This window comes from Petaurus breviceps, unplaced genomic scaffold (assembly GCF_028583685.1).
Source record: "Petaurus breviceps papuanus isolate PSGF00001 unplaced genomic scaffold, PetGlider_PUasm1.0 339, whole genome shotgun sequence".
Lineage (NCBI taxonomy): Eukaryota > Metazoa > Chordata > Mammalia > Diprotodontia > Petauridae > Petaurus > Petaurus breviceps.
In genome coordinates this window covers 1,627,966-1,651,822 of record NW_027186112.1, presented here as the reverse complement: position 1 = coordinate 1,651,822, position 23,857 = coordinate 1,627,966, and the positions used below count along the sequence as shown (strand labels likewise).

General features: G+C 40.8%; 1 protein-coding gene across 1 annotated transcript in view; it reads right to left on the bottom strand.

Annotated features, from left to right (window-relative positions):
- The window catches only part of LOC138167964 (zinc finger protein 420-like), a 49,173-nt gene that overhangs the window by 21,893 nt on the left and 3,423 nt on the right, over window positions 1–23,857 (bottom strand). The window contains exons 2-5 of the mRNA XM_069096949.1: window positions 21,526–21,625; window positions 19,398–19,524; window positions 14,488–14,604; window positions 10,944–11,920 (exon numbers count right to left, since the gene is read on the bottom strand). Coding sequence (XP_068953050.1) covers window positions 10,944–11,920; window positions 14,488–14,604; window positions 19,398–19,524; window positions 21,526–21,543 — 1,239 coding nt within the window. The 5' untranslated portion in view covers window positions 21,544–21,625. The remainder of the gene's footprint in view (window positions 1–10,943; window positions 11,921–14,487; window positions 14,605–19,397; window positions 19,525–21,525; window positions 21,626–23,857) is intronic.

The window sequence follows — 23,857 nt, the reverse complement described above, 5'->3', positions numbered from 1 at the left end:
CTGCCCCTATTCCCATACCTCTCTCTTTCTCATTTCTTCCAGATGTTAAAGGCAGCTGGTACAAAAGCAACAGTAGCTGGAACACCTGGATTGAGGGGACCCAGAGGAGTAGGAAGCCCAGAAGCCCCTGCTGTTTCCAGCTTAGTGTGTGATATAAGCAGAGACCCTGTCTCGGTCTCTTTGAGGAGCCTTCAGAGACACTGTCCAACAGGGCCAGAAACTGCCCTACCCTGCTTGAGCTTGGTATGTGGAGATGTAAGCAGAGTTCTTGCTTCAACTTCATCCAAGAGCCATTGTCTAGCAGGGACAGAGCCAGCCTTGTCCTCTTCTAGTCTGTCCATCTCCCAGCAGGAGGCTAGCCCCCATGGGGAACATCTCCCTCTGAAATACATTGACCCTGATCTCCCAGACCCAGGCCCCTTGGGGACCCAAGCACCTGGGTGTTGCTCTCAGCTTACTGAACAGAGGAGAGACCAAGAGATCCCCTAATAAAAGTTCCTGGGTTTTTGTCTTCTCCTCCTCCCTAAATGTAGCCAGGCCATGTGCAAGCTGCTTCAGCCCCTCGTCATGCTTGGCCTTCCCTGGCCTTCTCTTCCCCCACCAGAAGGAACTGACCCTATTCCCCTAGCCCTAGCGGCGCCACCCACGTTTACTTTGCAGTTCAGCTATGAAATCCAAATCCGCCTTCCAACCCCGCCCTTTACTTCTTTGGGCTTTTTTCTGATTTCTCTTGATCCAAATGAGGGTTAGGGGGTTGGCTGAGGGAGAAGGAGTGACTGGATCCATCTGAAATGCCTGTCTTCCCCCTTAGTCATTTCTCTCTCTCTCTCTCTCTCTCTCTCTCTCTCTCTCTCTCTCTCTCTCTCTCTCTCTCAATCTCTCCCCCTTCATCCCTCCCTCCCACCTTTTCTCTCCGTATTTTTTTGCTCCTTATTTGTCTGTCATTCTCCTCCTCCAGACTCCACTCCTCCTTCACTCCCATCCTCCCCTTCTAATCTGGTGCGCCACAAGAAATAGCCTCTGCCCTTTCAGAGATGTGCTTTTGTATTTAGGTGCATTGTGTTCCCTACCTCTATACATACCGTGGGAAGCCAGATGTCCCCTTTCTTAGCTTCTAACCCTGCTTTCCCTAGGGACCTGTAGCCTATTTTCCCTCAGGCTTTGCGATACCCAGGTATCTGACTGGTAGCCCCTGATGTACCTGGGACCCAGGCATCTGGTCTCCAGCTGCCGTTTGTTCCAGTCATCATCTTTGTCACTTCTAATACCCTGATCTAATGTAATGCCAAGCAAAGGCAACTTCCCAGGTTCAAAATACCAGCATAGGTGCTCTCTATTTTATTCAGTGACAAACCAAGAACAGAGAAGATTAAAACATGACATCATTCCAAATACAACATTTACTAAGCGTGATTAAATAATCTCCAAGTACTACCCCACCCCAGGACCTTCCAATCATTCAATCAATTACAAAGTCCCTGTTCTAAATACTTCTCCACCCCTAGGCTATACCTTCATTTAGTCCACCACAAAGCCCCTCTTCACAAATGGAGATTAGTTTCCAAACATAAGGTCAAAAGTTCCCCACCCCTGGATCACAATTGAATCTACCCCAGAGTTACATCAAGTTTAAACACAGCATTTAATACCCAAATGGAGGTCTTTTCTTCATCTTGACAGGAGGCAAGTTCTCAGCAATCTTAGTTCCTGGGGAGACAAGGCTTAGCAAGGCCATAAGATACATTGCCAGTCCCTTCATGAATTTATCCTCTGTCTGTAGAACAGTCCTAGAACCCCTGAACACATTAGCAAAGCCCTCTCCCAGGATTTCTGTAAACATCCAACAAGAAAATCCTTCTTCAGGGCTTCCGAACCAACAGAAAGGTTCCCAGACCCCTGCAACAACAGCACTGTCCTTCACCAGTGGACAGTATTCACTCTGTCTGCAGGACAGTCTCCAGACCCCTGCAACAACAGTACTGTCCCTCACCAGTGGACAGTATTCACTCTCTGTCTGCAGGACAGTCTCAGGGCTTCTTAGCGAACAGCCAGGTTCCAGGACTTCTTCAACAAAAGGACAGTCTTTCACCAGTGGACAAATCTGGCAAAATAACATCAAAACAGACAGACAAAGTACCAGCAAAACAGCCATGTCTCCTCAGTCCTTGGCAGCTCAGGGGGCAGGTCTCAAAAGTCCAGGGCAATTCAAAGCGGCCACCAGCAATTCTCTTAGTCTCTCTCTCTCCACGAGGTGCTGCTTCCAAAAAGATCTTCCGCCTCTCTCTAGTGTCTCTCCAAATCTACATCACCAGCTCCTCCCAGTTCAGGACTTTCTTTTCACATCAACAAGCCCATCCCACAGGTGGGATTAACAAACTCTGGGTTTTAACACAATCAATTTGAAAACCAAGCCAATACAGGGGAATCTTTAATTGCCATTACTATCACACCTGATTTCCTTCCCTAGGCACCATTCCCCTATGTCTTGTCTCTGGCATAAAAACATAAATTACTTGAGGGCAGGACAATGTCTCATTTTCATATTTGAATCCTCAGCATTTAGTACAGTGGCTCTCATATAGTAAGCATTTAATAAATGACTTTCATTTATTTAGACCACAGATGTCTGGTCCTTGTCCATCACTGCATCCAGGGGCTCCAGTGAAGGGTCCTTGGATTCAACCAGACTAATCAATTCTTCCTGCTCCTACCTCCCCCAGGTCTTCCCAATACCGTATCCCCATAATTGTACCTCTTCTGGCCTTTCTCCATCCTACTGACCCACCTCAGACACTGGGATCCTATACTGAATCTCAAGATAATCATATGGTGATGAGAGTAGGGATGCCCCTTCCAGCCTATGCCAAGCCAGCACCAGCTTCCATTTCCCTCACCCAGAAGACCAGGATGTAGGGACAAGGCTGTGGATACCTGATCCTAAGAAAGTCCTCTCCTCCATCCCATTCTTTCCCTGCTTTACCCCATGCCTTTTCTTATCCCTTCCTCTTTCTCCCATCCCCTTTTAAGTATGTAGGTTGTACTGGGTTGCTAGGCAGACTAAGCTATCAATCTCTACTGAACCAAAGGATCTATTGAACTGCTTATACAACTGGTTCCCCTTCCCTAAATTGTAGGTGGAGCTTCTCTGACTTTTATTCCCTTGGGGGGTAGTTTCATTCCCTCTCTCTCCATGGCATGACTTGTTTTACAAAGCCAGTTGGGGCAAATGGCTATAGCCAGTAAAAACAGAAACTGAAAACATCTATGTGCTTTGTTCCCTTCCTATCCCACTGCTCTGAATAGCTCATGATTTCATTTTTAAGAGTACATAAATTCTGAATTAATTGCAAGTCTTGTAATAGTTTAGTACCATTCTCCTATTTTGCCAGCTGTTCTAAGCTCTCTTCCCAAACCCTGAGATTCAGTCCAAACCAAACATTTCACCTCTCTAAAACAGGGATCCTTAACTTACCTGAACCAACTATACTTTGCTTAAGCCAAGGGAGCCCAGTTAAGTGATCTGCCTAGCAGAGACCATGGAGGAAAGGAGGGGGAGGAGAACAGAGAGCAGGATGAGGACAGTGTGAGAAGAGAAAGGGCACAGGGATCCTTATAGGAGCTATGATGGTGTGCCCACATCAGAGAAGGTGCTATGCTCTATGAGCAAAGCAGAACTGAAACAACTCAAAGGATGTGCAAATGTAGAGAATCCACCCCACATGTTCACAAGGACTATTTGTGCCTGACCTGTGGTAGAGCATTCATTCCATTGGTCTGATCGGACACACTGAAACTCTACTCTAGCACAGTGATGTCATTTGGGTTCTTTGAGAACGAAGGACCCCCCCCCAACAATGAGCTACCTTGGAACTCCTCAGTACCACCAGGTTTGTATTCAATCCTCCCATTGATGTTTGTGTATCTGTGGGGAAAAGGACCTCAGGCTTATGGGAGGAATGTTTTGTACCTGCTCTTCTTACTATACAATCTTAGGAAGAGCTTTGCTTCAATCTAATTGTGTCTATTGGCTAATTAATAAAGGTAAACACATTGTGGGAGGTCATGAGCTATAGTTTAGAGTGTAGACCCACCTATTATCATTGAACCTGAGATAACTGTGCCCTTGGGGCCTAACCTGCAACCTGTGAGTGAAAATGGAGGTGGCTTATGTTGATCCAAGAGGGAGTGAAACCTACACATGTAATGATGCTTGGGTTGGTGAGGGGAGATGCATAGATTCTATGCCCCCACAGGTGTAATGACTGGCACAGACTCTCACAGACTTCTGGGATTATGAAGTTTTGTTCATCAACCTGACCAAGCGTGCTAAAATTCTATCTTGTTTTGCCCCCACCTCCCTTATATCTCCTCCCCACTCCTGGTCTGTGTAATAAGTATATATGTGGCCAATATAAAATGGCAATATCAGGAAGTAAGATCACAAAGGGGAACGAGAAGTCATGTAAATCATTCTAAAGATCAAAGGAGCAAAATTTGAAAACTGTATCTTATGTTATCCAAAAATCACATTCTAGTATTACATGCTGAATTGGGAAAACCATCTAGGCTTTGCTGACAGAGCCTTTTGGTTCTATGATATGTAAATGTCAAATAAATTCAGACACCCACAGATTATAATACGATGCTGATAACTTTGAGGTGATGTGGATATGTTAACTTTAAAATTCTACCCACAACTTTGAGATAATTTGAATATGTTAATGAACTAACCCCAAGATAGCACAGATAAGAATTATTGTTTGGAAAAAAAAAACCCCAACCCTATAAAAACGAGATGTAAAATTTTTGCCCCTACCCCTTTCCTGGTCCTCTTCCATCTCCATCAGATCCAGTTACTCAGTGCTCCCAACTTTAATCCATAGTTGTGAATGATTCTCAGTGCCTCTTTCCTTCCACATCCTCTCCCTCACAATACCTGCCTTCACCACTCCATCCCCATCACCCACACAGTCTGCATCTGTATCTACTCCCCACCCCCTTAGAGGCTTATCTCTATATTTTCTGTGCTGTTTCCCCCTCTGTTTTATTAAAGCATGAATGCAAACCATTATGGCCTTTCCCAGTAAATACCCAAAGAACTAAGAATGCCTTCCCCATTTTATAATTCCATAAATTAGTTAGTAGTTCATCAAGGAATTATTGTATGATATAAACAGCAGGTTGTGACTTAAAATAAGTTCTTGAAAAGAAAAAAAAAGAGGAAGAGAGAGAGCCAGGCTACCTATGTGCTGTATATACTCTGGATACCCACATTTTTTCTTTTCAATAAACGATGTTACTTTAGGGATTGTCTCCACCTAGGTTCACTTCAACCAAACAAGGCCAGGGGTGGTTGTCCTGCTCAGGTAGCCTGAGAGACTACAAAGAGAAATCAGCAAGAGCACTCTTTTTTATAGTTATCTAAAAATAACTCATGAGTAACAGAGCTATTTCTCAGAACTTATTACAATACAACTACTTTTCGGGACTATTATACTGTTATTTCATCAGTAAGTTTATCATGACCAAGGTGCATCACTATCAGAACAATCTGTTTTGGTTTGGTTGATATTTGTGCACCTGTTCTTGGGAGGAGCTAAGGAATTGTAGAAGACTCTTCCCTAGGATTACAATTTAACCCTCACTTATTCATTTAGCGAGATTCAGTAGCTGCACTTTATTCTGCCACTCATTGGGGGTACAGTGGATAGAGTACTGGTCCTAGAATCAGGAAGACCAGAGTTCAAATGCAACCTCACACCTTTACTAGCTATATGACTCTGGTAAGTCACTTAACCTCTGTGTGCCTCAGTTTTCTCAAATGTAAAATGAAGGTAATAATATCATCTATATCCCAGGATTGTTGTGAGATTAAAATGACACAATATTTGAAAAGCACTTAGTACAGTGTCTGGTACACAGCAGGCACTTAATAAATTATTGTTTTCTTCCTGTGGAACCACACTCATTAAAACCTATCACTCTTGAGCCCCAACTAATGACTTTACTTTTAACATTCAATCAGAGGACACAATTAGTTCAAAGCAAAAGCATTTAATGAAAACAGCATAGTAAGAAAAAGAACAATGAAAATTTCACTCTCTAAACCTGTGATATGTGCTCCCACAAACACACATAGAATCAGTGGTAACGGGATGATATATGGGGGCACACACACAGGGAACACATGAGACATGGGCATGTGTGGAGGGGCAAGTCACGCCCCATATGTTTCATGACTGCCAGTATCTCGTAGTGATATTCTCTTTAGGCCTGTTCCCTACTGAATGCTGCCCTTAATGAGCTAAATGATCTACCGAAGAGAAAGCAATATGTGCTTTTATAAATAAATACAAAAATCATATGTAAAGTCATTTCCACGGGGAGATCACAGGAGAGTTAGGGAAGAGTGGGCCGCTAGGTGGCACCATACTGTTTATCACACCAGGCCTGGAGTCAGGAAGACTCATATTCCTGAGTTCAAATCTAGCCTCAGACAGATATTAGCTATGTGACCCTGAACAAGTCACTTAACCATGTTTGCCTCAGTTTTGTCATACATAAAATGAGCTGGAGAAGAAAATGGCAAACTACTCTAGTATTTTTGCTAAGAAAACACCAAATGGGGTCACTAAGAGTCTGACACAACTGAAATAACCAAACAATAAAAAAACATGGAAGAGTAGGGCAGGAGACACTGGAGGCATGAGAAAGAGGGAGCAGGGAATGGTAGTCACAGAAAAGACCTTCAGCCTAGGCAGATTATAGCTCAGAAATATAGGGATGCCATGGAGTAATGACAATGACAACAGTAATAATAACAATAACTTATAGAGCCCTTTAAGTTTGCCAAGCATTTTACAAATATTATCTCATTTGATCCTTCCAACAACCCTGAGAGGTGGGTGCTATTATTATCCCCATTTTACATTTGAGAAAACTGAGGAAGACAGAGGTTAAGTGACTTGTCCAGGGTCACACAGCTAGTATCTGAGGCTGGGTTTGAACTCAGGTCTTCTTGACTCCAGGTCTAATTCACTAACAACTGTACCACCTAACAGCCTGCCAGTAGATCATCATACTCTTCACAGCAGCACAAATAATGTAGATCTGATTATCAATTCATAAGAAAGAGGTGGAAAATGACAAGGGGCTGTTAGACACAGAGTGGAAGAACAAATGCCCAGTTGCTAGCCCTGCTTGACAGCCAAGGCTGGGGCTGGTGGAGTCCAGGGGCCAGGGCTGTTAAAAAGAAAGTAGCGGCAGGATCAGATTAGACATTCCAACCAGAAGTACACTGAACCTGACCCTAACATCAAGTCTGAAGTCAGGAAAAAGGTTGTAAGAATGATCAAGCCAAAAAAGAATATATCCATAAAAAGTTATTATGGTAACAGTACTCCAAAGGCAGAAACCAGTGAAAGAGAATGACTCCAAAACCTCAAAGAGAAACACAGACTGAGCACAAATTTAAATGGAATCTCTGGAAGTGATGAAGAAAAATTTCTTTGGCCAATGAAATGAGAATACTAAAGGAAAAAATCAGGAAAGTAATAAGAGCTGGAGAAGAAATTAACAGCTTGTTACAAGAGGTACAAAAACTTGCCCAAGCAACAAATTCCCTGAAAATTAGAATGGACTAAATAGAAACTAATGACTCTGAGACAACAAGAAATATTAAAACAAAATCAAAAGGCTGGAAAAAATTCCAGAGTTAAATGTTAAATATCTTATAGCAAAACAACTGACCCGAAAAAGAGATCAAGGACAGATAATTTAAGAATCATCAAACTACCTGAAAACATGACCAAAAAGAGACTAGATATAATATTTAAAGAAATCATAAACAGCATAGATCTTTTTGAACCAGAGGACAAAATAGAAAGAATCTACCAGTCACCTAATCAAGGAAACTCCAAAATGAAAATCCTCCAGGAATATCATAGCCAAAATCTAGAGTTTCCAGATTAAGTAGAAAATACTGAAAGCAACCAGAAAGAAAAAAGTTAAAGTACCAAAGAACCACAATCAGGATCACACATGGTTTAGCAGCCACCACCATAAAGGAGAAGAACACTTGGAATACAATATTCCAGAAAGCAAAAGACATAAGCTTATAACTAAGAATAACTTATCCAGAAAAGCTGAATATCCACAGTAGGGGAAAATGAATTTTTAATGAAATAGAAAACTTCTCAGCATTCCTAATGTAAAGAACTGAGTTGCATAGAAACTTTGAAGTTTCTATAGGAATTAAAGGAAACATAAACAAATAAAGATGAGTGAATAATCCAAGGGACTAAACGAGGTTAATTTGTTTGTATTCTAAAATACAGAAATGATACATATATCCTCTCTTAACCCTATCATCATCAGGCATCATAAAGGGAGGCCTGTGAGTGGTTCTGTTACATTCTGATCTTAAAAAGAAAGGAAAAGGAGGGGAAGAAGAATCCAATGAAAAGGTAAAAGGGAGAAGACTAGGGGGAATTATCTCATATAACTAAGGTGTGCAGGCAGAAGTCTATACAAAGAAAGAGGAAGGGGTGGGGGGGAGTGTTGATATTTGAACCTTATCTCATCTGAATTGATCAAAGAAATGAAGAATATACACACACAGAGTGAAGTATAAAACATTTCACTAAATAGGAAACAGAAAGGAAAAGGAAGAAGGGAGAGGAGATAATAAGGGGAGAACAAGAGGGGAATAAATTAAGTAAACGATTAGTCCTAAGCAAAACAAACTCTTAAGGATGTACAAAAATAGATATAGCATATCTTTTTTTACAGTGGCAAAGAAATGGAAAATAAGGAAGTATCCATCAACTGGAATATGGATGTGCAAGCTGGGGTAAATGTATATATACATACACACATATTTTATATATGTATGTATACATATATAATTAGTATATAATTTATTATGTTGTTGTAAGAGATTATGAAAGAGATGGTTTTGGAGAAACCTGGGAAGACTTGCATGAAATGATGCAAAACAATTTATGCAATGACAACAATATTGTAAAGACAAATAATTTTGAAAGACTTAGGAACTCTGATGATGACAGTGATCAACTACAAATCCAGGGGACTCTTGATGAAATACAGTACCTATCTCCTGATATAGTTCAGAATGAGACTTTTTTTTTTATATGGCCAATTTGGAAATTTGTTTTGCTGGAATATACTTATTTGTGAAAGGGCTTTTGTTTTTCTTTTTCAATTGAGGACAGGGGTAGGAGGGAGAGAAGATGGATTTTTGCTGATTGAAAAAAGATTAATTTGGGGGCATTTAGGTGGCACAGTGAATAGAGCACCGGCCCTGAAGTCAGGAGGACTTGAGTTCATATCTGGATTCAGACACTTAACGCACTTATTAGCCGTGTGATTTTGGGCAAGTCACTTAACCCCAACTGCCCTCCAAAAAAGCAAAATAAATAAATAAATATTTTTTTAAAAGAACATTGTATAATCTTAACATATGAGAGAAACTGTGGTGGAGGGGAATGCTTAAGACTTCATTTTACTCTACCAAGTAAAATATTTATTCATAATTACACACAATATACACAACAGTACACTGTATGTTCTTTGCCATTCCATCAACTGTTTAACTATGAATATATGATCTGCTGTAGAAAATGTTTTTTGAGTCTTTTGCTCTTCTTATATTTTCATTGAGAGGTTCAGTAAGTCATTCTAAAAAAATTTATAGGGATGAACAAGCTGGTACAGATAATGCATAGTGGATAAATATCTGGTCTTAGAGTCAAGAAGACCTGAGTTTAGGTCCTACTTTTGACATACACTGGCTGTGTAATTCTGGAAAATCAAATAACCTCCCAGAGCCCCTAGGAAACTTTCTAAGGCCATAAACTGTTACAGAATTTTTTCTAGAGAGAGGAATGGCACCTCTTGGGAGAGCCATACCCATCATCAGGGATCCAAAGACTATTGGTCAAAGATAGGAGGCCATACTGAAAGCAAAGAAATATACGAGTATGATAAGGAAACTGCTGACAGCTACTTTAACTTTCTAGGGTCTAGATTTAGTTTTTACAAATTTCAGGCCTGCTTACAGCACACAGTCAATCAGCAGTATTCTGAGGCAATTTAGGATAAATAAGTAACATCTTTTATGGTAAAAAGAGGTATAGAGAAAGGGGGAATCATTCAAGGGAGAAGAGGGAGGATTTCTGGAGGAATATTTGTTTGTTATTGGAATAGGGAGACATTCCTGTTCAAGAGTAGGAGGCAAAAGGAGGCAATCAACTACTTTTACATTTATGAAAGAGGGCTCTTCAGACAAAACTTCAGGGTGAGGTAACAACAATAATAACAATACCTAATAATAGCTAAAATTTATATAATATTTACTATGTGCCCAGGCCTCTACTAAGTGCTTTATAATTATTATCTCATTTGATCTTCACAACAAACCTAGGACGTAGGTGCTATTATTATCACAAAACAAAATTCTGGCCATCCTTCAAAATCGAGCTCAGATGTTGCCTACTTCCAAGGTTCCTTCCCTGATGAACTCAGCTGAAAAAAAATCCCTCCTTCTTTTGCATTCGCATGATGGAATTCAATGCATTTACAAGGGTTCAATACACTGCCTTGCACTGCAGATATATTTGTTTCTTAGTTCTTTCATTGGACTAGAAATAACTAAGAAAGTAGGAGCTGTGTCTCAAGCAAATGAAAATGATCTCTTCCTCCTCAAACTTCTTATAGCGTTTTTCCTGAACCTTTAAAGCAAAATAATTAGTGTACATTCTTTTATTATACTCAGCACATTGTTAATGATTAAGAAACATTTGTAGAATTGAATAAGATACCACTGTTCAATTGAATAACTTGGGAGCACTTGGCTAATTTATATTCATATTTGCAAGCTTTTGTCTAGAATGAATTCGCTGATGCTCAGTAAGTTGGGAGCTCTGACTGAAGGCTTTTTCACATTCCTGACACTTATATGGTCTCTCCCCCGTGTGAGTTCTGTGATGTCGAATAAGTAAAGAGCTCTGATTGAAGCTTTTCCCACATTCATTGCACTTATATGGTTTCTCTCCCGTGTGAATTTTCTGATGGTGAATAAGGGATGAGCATCGATTGAAAGATTTCCCACATTCTTGACATCCATAGGGTTTTTCTCCTGTATGAATCCTCTGATGTTGAATAAGTTGGGAGCTCCAACTGAAATCCTTCCCACATTCACTACATTTATAGGGTCTTTCTCCAGTATGGGTTCTTTGATGCCCAATAAGGTTTGAACTCCGACTGAAAGCTTTCCCACATTCATTACATTCAAAGGGTTTTTCTCCAGTATGTATTCTCTGATGTTGAATAAGTAGTGAGCTGCAAGTGAAGCCCTTCTCACATTCATTACACTTATAAGGTTTTTCTCCAGTATGAGTTCTCTGATGTTGGACAAGTAGTGAACTGCATCTAAAGCTTTTCCCACATTCATGACACTTATAGGGTTTTTCTCCAGTGTGAGTTCTCTGATGTTTAATATGAATTTGATTTGGGGGGGAGATTTTGGCACGGACATCATAGTTATGGGGTCTCTTTCCTTTACTTTCTTTCTCGTATGTGACAAGATTTGATGTAACATCCAAGTTTTTCCTGTATTTATTATATTCCTGGTCTCTTTTTCCTGTGGTGATTTTCTTGTGTGTTATAGTAATTTGCTTATTAGAATGTTTCTTTTGGGAAGGGGATTTCTTCAAAATCACTTTTTCGGGGTTTCTCTGGCAATTATTTACTTTTCCTTCATATTCATAAGCTCCTCTAAAACCAGGGTCCTGAGAACCATTCTTCACAAATATTTCTGGAGTTTCTCTGTGTGAGTCTGTATCTCCTGAAGTGTCCACTTTTTCATATGACTGCTCGTCTTCAATTAATACCCTGGGACCTGAAACAAGAAAAAGAAAAGGTTACCGATTTCTTTCTTCTCTGAGAAGGAAAATTGCTGAAATGGAACAGTATTCTTGAAATAAATGCTAATAAGTCTGTAAGAACTAGCCTTATAGTTCTCTAAAGCTGAAGAGGGGATCACAATAAGGTCATAGACCTAGATCCTGGATGGGACTATGGGGACCATCTAGTTCAACCCTTCATTTATTTCACAGACAAGAAAACTGAGGCCCAAAGGGGTTGAGCCCAAGATCACAAAAGGAGTTAACTGTAGAGCTGGAATTCATGCCCACATCTTCTAATTCCAAATCCAGAGCTCTTCCCAGAATACCAGACTGAGAGACTGATGGCCTATAAATGGTGAGACCCTCCAGTTACTCCTGTTTATGGATGATATTATGCTGAATGAATAAAAATCCAGAATGTTATAGGCCTTCTTCAGTTAGACCCACTGACATTCAAAAAGTGTTCAGTGTCACAATTCACGCAGGGAAAAAAACGGGCAAATAGACAAAGAGGTCTACTGTCCAAACTATGACATGTAGGCTGGATGGAAAGGAAAGTGAAGATTAGGTGAGTAGGGACTTGAAATGTTGGGGCAAATATTTTAAACTCATAGGTCAACACAAAGGAGAGTCAGCTGATATGTGCCCAGGGAAATAGCCTGGGAGGACAGAGAGATGAATAGGTACAGGGAATGATGGGGCAAGAAACCTTCAGCCCCATGGAGATCCAAGACCCACTCTTCTTCCCCTTGCTGCAGCTGGGAGATCAGGTCAAGTGTAGGACCTAGGACTGGCTGCTCAGGGAACTGAGCTTTGACAGAGTATGCAAAAGAACATCAAGGACGTGGTGAAGAGCAGGCTAAGCAGGTAGGTCAGTGTAATGGCAAGCAAAATTGTACTTAGCTCCTTGTTTCAGTTTTCAAGTGTTTGAATCTCACCTGTGATTATATCACGACTTTGTTAGAAATAGAACCTGTGAAGCCCACAGTGGGAGGAACTTGCCATATAAAAGCAGGAGCACAAGCAGAGACCAAGCAGAACTGGGAAGAAGGATGCCTGTGGTGGCAACCCTTTGTCTGTCTGTGTTGATGGTACTCTGTCAGATCTGTCTGATGACAGAGGATGCTGTTGCTGTTACAGAAGCCCTGGGACCTTACTGCTGATTCAGAAGCCCTGAAAGAGGACTTTATTGTTGTCTGTTTACAGAAGTCCTGAAGGAGGACTTTACTGATGTTTTCAGAGGTCCTAGGATTTTACTGATGATTTGTGTTGATTTCTCAGACAGAGGCCCTGACTGCTGGTCTATGTTGATTTCACAGGCAGAAATGATAGTGCTGGCAATGTGTGTGAACAGTTGTGACTCTGCTAAGCTTGATGTGTGAAGCTGGACCAGGGGCTGGACTAGTGGACCAGGGGCTGGGAGCTACTTACCTGTGAATCCAGGCATGGTTGGGTGAATTCAGACAAGGCTGGGAACATGGAAGAGGAACCATGGAGTTTGGGAGTCACACCCTCGAGAGTCAAGATAGTCAAGATGAAAGGACCTGTCCTTGGGTACTTAGTGCTGACTGACAAGATCATGATTTACTGTGACCTAGGGGTGGGAAACCTTTGTACTTTGTTCCTCTTAAGGATGACTGAGTTAAGGATAATTGGAAGCCAATCATCAATCAAGATGAAAGAAGACTTTAGATAGGTACTTTATACTGAATGATTCAGATTATGACTTACTGAATGATATCTATTGTTTAAGAATATGTGGCCACTTTAGCAATAAGTTGTTATGTCATTATGAGTGTTGTATTTGGTTTTTGTGAATGTTTTACTTTAGTTTATTGCTGAATTAAATAGAGAGTTCACTAAACTATGTGATCAAAACCTTAAAGCTATTCACAGCAGTAGTCCTCAGGAGAACTGCTGGTGCTTGGCTTTACAGTCAGAAGAGGGAAAAAGTAGAATAACAGTTGCATAATAGGAAGGAAAGAAGTAACCCCAAAAAGGAGGAAAGTATTATATCAACACGACTTCTCTGACAATAGGTGTCTACTTCAACTTTTATCTCATGGTATAGTCAAAAGAAAACTGGATTTGGAGTCAAGACCAAAACTCAGATGGCAGCTCTGCTTTCTTAATTGGCTTTGTGATCTTAAACAAGGAACTACACCTTCCTGGGCATCAGTTTCCTCATCTAGAAAATTAGAAGACTGGATTAGGTGATTTATAAGGACTAAATTTAATGATCCCTTACTCTTCTCATTACACAATGGGACTATAGCCAAAACTGCCATGGGCTGTATTATTGCTATGCAAACAACATACAAATCATTTTTTGAGGTCACCATTTACTCAATTCGGAGATGTATGACAACTCTGACTGAATATCCTATCAACATTTAACCTTTTCCCCATCAGTATTTTTCTGATACAATACCACCCTAAGACACTTCTTTTACATGCATCCTCTTACCTTAGAGTCTTTCTAAAGCCATGATCTAACATTTGGAAAGTCTGAGTATTTGAGGAGACAGTAACTCCTATTGACTGGTACTCTTTCCCTTACCTGGGCAGGAACCTCTTAAAGTTTCTTTCTTCTCAGTTCCAGACAAATCTAGGATCCATAGCTCTTTCCCTTGCTCCAGCTGGAAGATTAGGTCAGGTTTAGAAGCTGGAAAACCTGCTTAGAGGGAAATAAATAGGACGTACTGATTTGTGCTGGGAACTAAGGCCTGCCCCAGATTTTAGCACCAGCCTTTCAGTCTACAAGGGCCAGAAAGGAAGAGACAGAAACAGATTCCAAGGAGGGGGAAGATGACTCAGGAGTGAGGTATAGAAGGGCTTTATAGGAAATTTCCATCTTGTGAGAATCTTCCAAACTAAGGAAATTCAAGAAAGCTGCTCACTTCCCTCTCTGCAAAAATTACTGCCATACGGAAAGAGGGAGGAGAAGCGTCCTGTCTTGGGTCCCAAGGAAAATCAGGACACTCTGATCCCTGGATCACACTCATCCAAGCACCTAAGCATTATCACATCTAGGAAAGGTGCATTATGAAATGAAAATAAGCACTAGTCTTGGAGTCAGAAGACCTAAATTTGAATCTGGACTACCTTTCTAATATTCCAGTTTCTTTAGCAGAGCTTAACACTCTTTCTCCTTCCACATCTCTAATAAATTGCTAAATACTGCCATTTCTACCTCCTCACGATCTCTCTTATGCAACCCCTTTCTCTATTTATACAACCACTACCTTAGTTCAGGCCCTTACTGGCTCTTACCTAGATGACTGTAAAAGCTTCCTAACTGGTGCCCCTACCTGAAGTCTCTCCCCTCCTCTATTCTGTCTTCTGTACTGCTGCCAAGCACAGATCTGACTGGTCATTTAGGTACTCAATAAACTCCACTGGATCCCTATTGCCTCTAAGATAAAATATTAACTTCTTTGTCTTAAAACCTTTACAACTTGGCCCCACCCTATGTTTCCAGACTGAACATGCATTATTTCCCTTCCCTCACTCTGTGATCCAATGAAACTGGCCTCTGTTAATCACATAGTACTCCATCTAGTATCTCTATGTCCTTGGACATGGCTGCACCCCATGCCAGGAGTAACTTCCTCTTCACCTCTGCCTCATAAACTCTCATTCTTCCTTCAAGATACAATTCAAGCACTTCCTTCTACTTGAAGCCCTTCTGTGTCCCCCTGAACTGCTCATGTTCTCTATCCCCCCAAATTCATATTTATTCTCTTCGTATTTCTTCTGTATAACACCTCATATATGTACCTATTATCTCTCCAGCTAGCATGTAAGCATCCCCTCTTTTTTTTTTTTACAAATTTATTTCATTTTAGCTTTCAACATTCACTTCCATAAATTTAACATTTTTTCCACCTCCTTCCCCTCCTCCCTCTCCAAGAGGACATGCAATCCAATATAGGCTCTACATATACATTCACATTAAACATATTTTCACATTAGTCATATTGTATAGAAGAATTAGAACGAATGGGAGGAACCATGAGAAAGAAAAAACAAAACAAAAAGAAGAGCAAATAGCATGCTTCAATCTGCATTCAGACTCCATATTTCTTTCTCTAGATGTGGATGGCATTTTCCATCATGATTTTTTTTGGAGTTGTTTTAGGTCCTTGCATTGCTGAGAAGAGCTAAGTCTATCAAAGTCAGTCATCAACACATGTACAATCTCCTCCTGGTTCTGCTCACTTCGATAAGTATCAGTTCATATAAGTCTTTCCAGGTTTTTCTGAAGTCTGCCTGTTCATCATTTCTTATAGCACAAGAGTATTCCATTACATTCATGCACTACAACTTGTTAAATCATTCCCCAATTGATGGGCATCCCCTCAATGTCCAGTTCTTGGCCATCACAGAAAGAGCTGTTATAAATATTTTTGCACATGTGGGTCCTTTTGCCATTTCTATGATCTCTTTGGGATACAGCCTAGAAGTGGTATTGTTGGGTCGAAGGGTATGCACATTTTTATAGCCCTTTGGGCATAGTTCCAAATTGTGCTCCAGAATGGCTGGATCAGTTCACAACTCCACCAACCAATTAGTGTTCCAATTTTCCCACATCTTCCCTAGCATATATCATTTTCCTGTTTTGTCATGTTGGCCATGCTGATAGGCATGATGTGGCACCTAAGAGTTGTTTTGATTTGCATTTCTCTAATCAATAGTGATTTAGAGCATTTTTCCATATGACTATAGATAACCTTAATTTCTTCCTCTGAAAACTGCCTGTTCATATCCTTTGACCATTTATCGATTGAGGAATGACTTCTATTCTTATAAATTTGACTCATTTTTCTATATATTTTAAAAATGAGGCCTTCATCAGAGACACTGGTTGTAAGAATGTAAGCTTCTTGAAAGAGTATTTATATCCCCACTATCTAGCACATGCCTACTCTGGACATCTTCCCCAGTGGCTTTCCCCCATGCCTGGGATGCTCTCGCTCCTCATCCTTGCCTCTTGGTTTTCTTCAAGTCTCAACTAAAATCCTATCTTCTACAAGAAGTCTTTCCTCATTCCCTTCAATACTAGTACCCTTCTATTTTCTCTGATTTATCCTATATATATTTTATTTGTACATAGCTATTTGCATGTTGCCTCCCTTATTAGACTGTGACCACTTTGAGGGCAGGGACTGTCATTTATCTTTCTTTGTCTCCCCAGTGCTTAGCATGGTGCCTGGCACATCATAGGTGCTTAATACATATTTATTGATTGACTAGCATTTAGTAGGAGCTTAATAAATGCTTGCTGAGTGACTAATCTTGGCTCTGTCACTGTCCTAGTCCACTGTGGCTACTTTGGGAAACCTGGAGATTTCCTCAGAAGTAGGACAGCTGGACCAATTAGATTACAAGCAACAGGCCCTTATCTGGTGCATATTAAATTGAATGAGGGATGATGCTTAACTTGAGACATCCATGAAGAAGGGGAGAGCAAATAAAGAGGTTGAGGGAAAGGTCACATAGAGTCAGCCTCAGAGAAACAAAGATACAACTGAATTTCCAGAGGGGCAGGATTCTTCTGGGCACAGCAAGTAGGGCAGTTCAGGCCTGGCTTGAGAGACAGCAGAGGTAAGTAGGAGATCCATGGCCCCATCAAAAGGCTCTCATGGGACCCAGTGTCCAGTTTATGCCAGAGCCTGGTTCCTCTTAGTTTACTATGGACATGTGCTGTCACATATAACAGGGCTGCTTGGTATGATGATGAAGGTCAGATATTTTATAGAGAGAAAAGCAAGAACTCGCTCAGATGTGTCTGATGTAGGGATGTGCTGAAGCCAGCTCTAAACAACTGTTAACTTTTCAGTGTAAATATTTATACCTCAGAAATCAGAAACTGATATAAATCAAGACTTGACTTACTGTCTTGTTGATTATCTAGACTTAAGAAAGTGTTAATAAGGCAGATTAAACTTAAAAGTGTGTGCCTAAATATTTTTTTCCTGAGAGTCCAGCTATTAAACGTTTAGCAACAAACCCCTGGTCTGATGTCATAAGCAGAGAGGTGCCAATTAGATACATATGAAGCTAGGAGATTTCAGCTTTGAAAAGCTCCACTAAAAGGATAAGGATAGGGGTACCAGGAAGGAGCAGGTACACTTAGAATAGAAACAGCCTGTCCAATGTTTGGTTGTATATTTTCAATAAACCCTACAGAGTTAAATTTAAGTACATCGAGGTCCCAATAAATATCTGTAATGTATCCAGGCAGCTAGATGGTACAGTGGACAGAGCACTAGACTTGGAATCAGGAAGACTCATCTTCATGAGTTCAAGTCTGGCCTCAGACATTTCCTAGCTGTGTGATCCTGGGCAAGTCACTTAACCCTGTTTGCCTCAGTTTCCTCATCTGTAAAATGAGCTAGCAAAGGAAATGGCAAGCTATCCGAATATCTTTGCCAAGCAAACACCAAAATGGGGGTCAAAAAAGTTGGATGTGACTAAAATGACTCAACAACAACAATTCCTGTGAAATGGAACACGATTCAAAGTTATAATTGTGTAAAATACGGTAACTGGTTCCAGCCCAATGGAATTATGCAGTGAAAATGTGAATGATATGTCCATTTCACAGGACTCATCATTTGCACTAATAGGAACCTGGCTGTGGTATGATGTTGGGTTTCTACAGCTGGCCTAATTTATTGAACTACCCACCTCACAAGATTATTTTGAGGCAAGTAAGTAAGTCTTAAGATGTTATAAACATCTGAGTAAATATTATCAATAAGGGGCAGCATGTAGCATGGGGGTTCTTCACATTTTTGTGTGTCACAGAAACATTTGGAACCATTCTCCAAATAATGCCCTTAAATGCATAAAACATAGTATTACAAAGGAAATCAGTTATTAAAATAGTTACCAAAATATTTTTAAAATTTTGTAGATCCCAGGCTAAGAACCCCTAATGTGGTGGACAGAGCTGGAGTTGACCAGCCTGAGAGTCAAGAAGACCTGTCTTCAAGACCTGCTTAAGACACATGCTAGATATTCAACCATGGGCAAGTCATTTAACTTCTTAATCAGTACAGGAACTCTCTACAATTAAATTCCAGATGTGCTTTGGTGGAGTCAGTCAACAAGCATTTATTAAGTGCCTACAGCATGCCAGGCACAGAGTTAAAGCACTAGGGATTTCAAGAAAGGCAAAAACGACTCTGCCTCAAGGAGCTCACACTCTAATGGGACTAGAATCAGTCACCGAGAGACAAGGATGTCCAGGGGCAGGATTCATCTGTGGCAGAGCTAGTGGGGGCAGTCCAGGAGGAGGGGCAACAACACGTAAGTAACTGGGGTATTTAGCAGATGGATTCAAAATAAATGGCAGTTTGCACACGAGGCATTTCCAACACAGAGGAAATCATAGGAGGTAGTCAGGCTACCAGGAGAGACAGGTTCCTAAGTCAGTTCCTAACACAGGGAAATATTTCTTACCCAGGGAGACCAGGTTCCCATAATTCTCCAGCATCACATCCCTGTAGAGATCCCTTTGAAAAGAGTCCAGATGTTTCCATTCTTTCCTTGTGAAGTATACAGCCACATCCTGGAATGTCACCATCTCCTGAAACAACATAAACCTGATGTCCTTGGGGCAATTCTCCACCCCAGGAGTCCAGGAAGAATTGGCTACACCACTGGGGAGAGAAAAGGAGAGGAAATGGTAAATAGAATTGTGTGTACTCATGTGTGCAGGGACTATGGAAGAGCATTTTGGTCTTCAAGGCCATAGATTGAGAGCTGGAGTGGATCCTAAGGGGTCATCCAACCCAAAATTCTCATTTTGTAAGTGAGGAAACTGAGGCCCACAGAGGTTAAGTAACTTACCCAACGCCATATAAATACATGGTAGAGGTGGAGGACAAATCTAGGTTGACTCCAAATGAAGGATCTTTCCATTACACCTTGCTACTAATCCCTAGGGGGAAGCTAGTGGATAGTGTACTGAACCTGGAATCAGGAACACTCATCTTCATGAGTTTAAATCTGGCCTCAGACACTTATTAGACCCTGAGCAAGTCACTTAACCTTGTTTACCTCAGTTTCCTCATTTGTAAAATGAGCTGGAGAAGAAAACACAAACCACTTCAGTATCTTTGCCAAGAAAACCCCAAACGGGGTCATGAAGAGTCAGACACAACTGAAACGATCCCCAGGGGTAAAAAAAGATCCATAGGGAGCGAGAATAACTAAAATGACTAAGGAGATGAGGGGGAGGGAGGGTTGCTGCATGAGATATAATTTAAACACTTCTTACCACCCCATCCCCTACTCCCCAGTACACAAACATTTTTTGATGTCACTGAAAAAAAATCAAAAGCGGATAAACCTGTAGGTCTGACCTACGATGGTAAACTGTATGTGTCTTAGTAATGTTCAACTATGCGCCTGTGACTGGGCTGTTCTAAGAGAATTATTCACAAATTTAGACTTTGGTGTGAGGTGGGAAAGCCCTAGAACTACCTCCATATTAATAAGAATAATCACTCACATTTCTGAGGCACAGTGGGGAAAGTACTATATCTGAAGTCAGAAGTACTGGTCTCAAAATCCCCAATTTTCTACTTACTCTGTTCAAACTTGTATAATTCACTTCACCCTCTCTGGACTTCACCTATAAATCTCAGCTTCCTCATCTATAAAAAGAGAGGGTTAAACCAAATGTTCTGGTTCCAGCTCTAAACTTATGGTACTGGGATCCACTTGAAGGCTTGCAGAGTTCTTCTCCCCATAACAACCCTGTGACAGAGTAAATGCTAACCCGATCACCATTTTACAGATGAAGAAATTTAGGTTTAGAAAGGTGAAGTGATTTGTCCCAGGTCAAACTGCTACTGTCATCCCAGGTCACACAGCTACTGTGTCAATCTTGGTCAAAGTCAGGATTCAAACACAGGTCTCCTGAATCCAAGTCTAGGGCTAGTTCTCTACTCTTCTCTTGGGCAAGGCCTCCAGGACTAGGAGAGCAGGGGGCTTGATGCTGCCTCAGACAAGCTTTGGTGTCTGATGGAAGTCTCAATTAGAGAAATGTCCCTAAGGACAGGAACTAGAGTAGGAAAGTCTCACTAATTGGTGGGGGAAGGGTCCAGACTTCCCCTCACCAAGAGGACAATAAGGATTCCATTTTTCATCACTGGAGAAGTCACTGGCTCTACCTTCCAGTTATTGACTATGTTGCCCAATTCAAAATATCTCAACACTTGAAGGTCTCCTGGGGAAAGCAGGCAAGGCTAGGTTCAAAGCAAAGCAATAACTGCCCCCCCCCCAATTCCAAAGAGGGTTAAGATAAAACTGGTAGAAACCCTCAACCCAGAAACAAATACTTGAAAAAGAGGTAAGAGACTTCAAATAGAGAACACCATAACTCTGAGATGATTGAAGGACAAAGAGGAGGCAGCAGGGACTTATCCATAGGGATTGTTCCAATTGAGAGAGGGATGTAAGGTTTTAGAAAGAAAGCACAGAGCCCTGCATGGAATACATAGGGCAGAGAAGCTCCAAAGAGATATCCAAGGAGAGAGAGACAAGGGCAACAGGGAGGGAACCTCAGCAAAGGACAGCTCACCTGCAGCCCAGGCATCATCAAGGGCACAGCTGCTACTGCCTGGTCTCCTTGACTCCTTCGGGATGGTAGAGAAAGGGCAGACTCTTAGAGACAGGCAGAGCTGAAGAAAGACAGAGGAGCTATGAGTGAGGCTAGCTGTAGCCTGAGGTTCATTCACTTAATCCCCCAAGGACTGCTGAGAATTTGGGAGCCCAAGACAGAGCTCCCTCTTTCACAAAATGGTCACAGTTACTAAATCACGGTCGGCCACCACATCCTGGGTCCTTAAGGGATATAGGCTGTGGTTAAGGTCCCACAAGGGGTTGTGCAGGAAGGAGATGCCATTGTTTCACTTCTATAAGATCTCACAAATTTCTGATGAGAACCAGTATAGGATACCAACAGATACACCACACCAGTCTGGACAGTCAACTATCTGGTGTCCCAAGGGGGCTTATTCATGGTCAGTGTGGTATTCTAGCTCAATGAGAGCCATACCATCTCCTCTGTAATCTGGTATAGTAAGGGCATTGGAGTTTCAAAGCACTAAGAACTGTACAAATGCAAATGAAAACAACTTTGAGGTTCCACCTTGTACTCATCAGGTTGGCAAAGCTGACAAATAAAGGAAAACGGCAAATGTCGGTGGGGCTTTGGGAAAACAGGTACATTGATACACTTTTGGTGGAACTCTGAACTGGTCTAGCCATTCTGGAAAGTAATGTGGAACTGTGCCCCAAAAGTTACTGACCTGTTATTATGGGAGAAATATCTTCCATTTGAGTTCATGTGGTAGGTAATTGCTGCCAAAGCCTATCTACCACAACACAAAAATTACAGAGCTAAAAACCTAGGCTTTATTATGCTTAACCATGGGTTCAGAGGGACAGAAAAATAACCACTAAGTGGAGATAAGGATTTTCTGACAAGCTTTCATAGAGGAAATTACATCAGAAAGACAGAGAACTAATTCTTTTACATACTATAATCTCATACATTCTCTTAGGCTATAACAGGCTAAAAAAAAAAAAAGGTTGGAGTGGCTAGATGGCACAGTGAATAGAGCACTGGCCCTGGAGTCAGGAGGACCCGAGTTCAAATTCAGTCTCAGACACTTAACACTTACTAGCCACGTGACCTTGGGCAAGTCATTTAACCCCAATTACCCTGCCTTCCCCTCCCAAAAAACAAACAAAAAAAAAGACCGTTTCATAAAACCATACTTCCTTCAGTGTCATAAATTTATTTGAATAGTCATAATATCATTCATCCCCTAAGGAAACAGACCTAGGCAAAGAGACTCCAAAGGAAAACTAAGCAAGGTTACAAATTAAACACTGAGTCTTCAAAATCGTACTCTTATAAAACTTCAGGGCTATATTTTAAATTACAATGGACTAACCGAGAGGAAGGCAGTTCCATGTCATAGTGTCAGGGAAAGTCTTCCACAAATAAAATATTTTAGGGAGTTTTTAAAAATGCTGTATTCCCTTCTTCCTCTCATTTGATTTCTTATGTCAATAATGTCAAAAGTCTCCCTCAAACACTATTATTCTCTGAGCTAGGTTTTCATTGGATGAGATTAATATTAACAGAAGAGAGGCTTTTGGTTAACTAAAAGTTGCAAGAAGAATGGTTCTGAGTCCCAAATAATAAAAATTAATAAAAGATAAAAGACAAAAAATTATCACACTATGTATGTATTTGGATCCACCAAAACCACTATTAGGACAGGTATATGCTAATAAATGTTTAACAACTGGTTCTCCAGAGGGTAAATGCATGCAATAACACTTTTAAGTTTAATATTCATTATTAATATTTTCTCCACTACTTTCTTAAACAAACAACAAAACAATAAATCAAGACATGATTTATGATATTTGCTGTTGACAGTTTCTGATATATAAAAATTTGTAAATCAGTTAAAGATTTAAAAATCAACAGCCAGTTTAAGCTGGCTACAGCACACTCCTGACAAAGTCTATACCCCCAAAAAGATTAAAGGAAAAGGACCTATTCATACAAAAATATTTATAGTAGCTCTTTTTGTGATGGTAGAGAACTGGAAACTTGGAGCAGGTACGTAAGTTGGTGACTGGCTGAATAAACTACAGCAATTTAATATAATATAATCGTGCTGTGCTGTTCTGTGCTGTGAGGAATGTTGTAGGACGTGGTTTCAGAGAAACTTGAGAAGACCTGTATGACCTGGTGCAAAGTGAAATGAGCAAAACCAGGAGAACAATTTATATGATAAAAACAATGTAAAGACAACTTTGAAAGACTTAAAAACTCGGATCAAGACAATGACAAACCACAATTCCAAAGAACCCACAATGAAACATGTTAA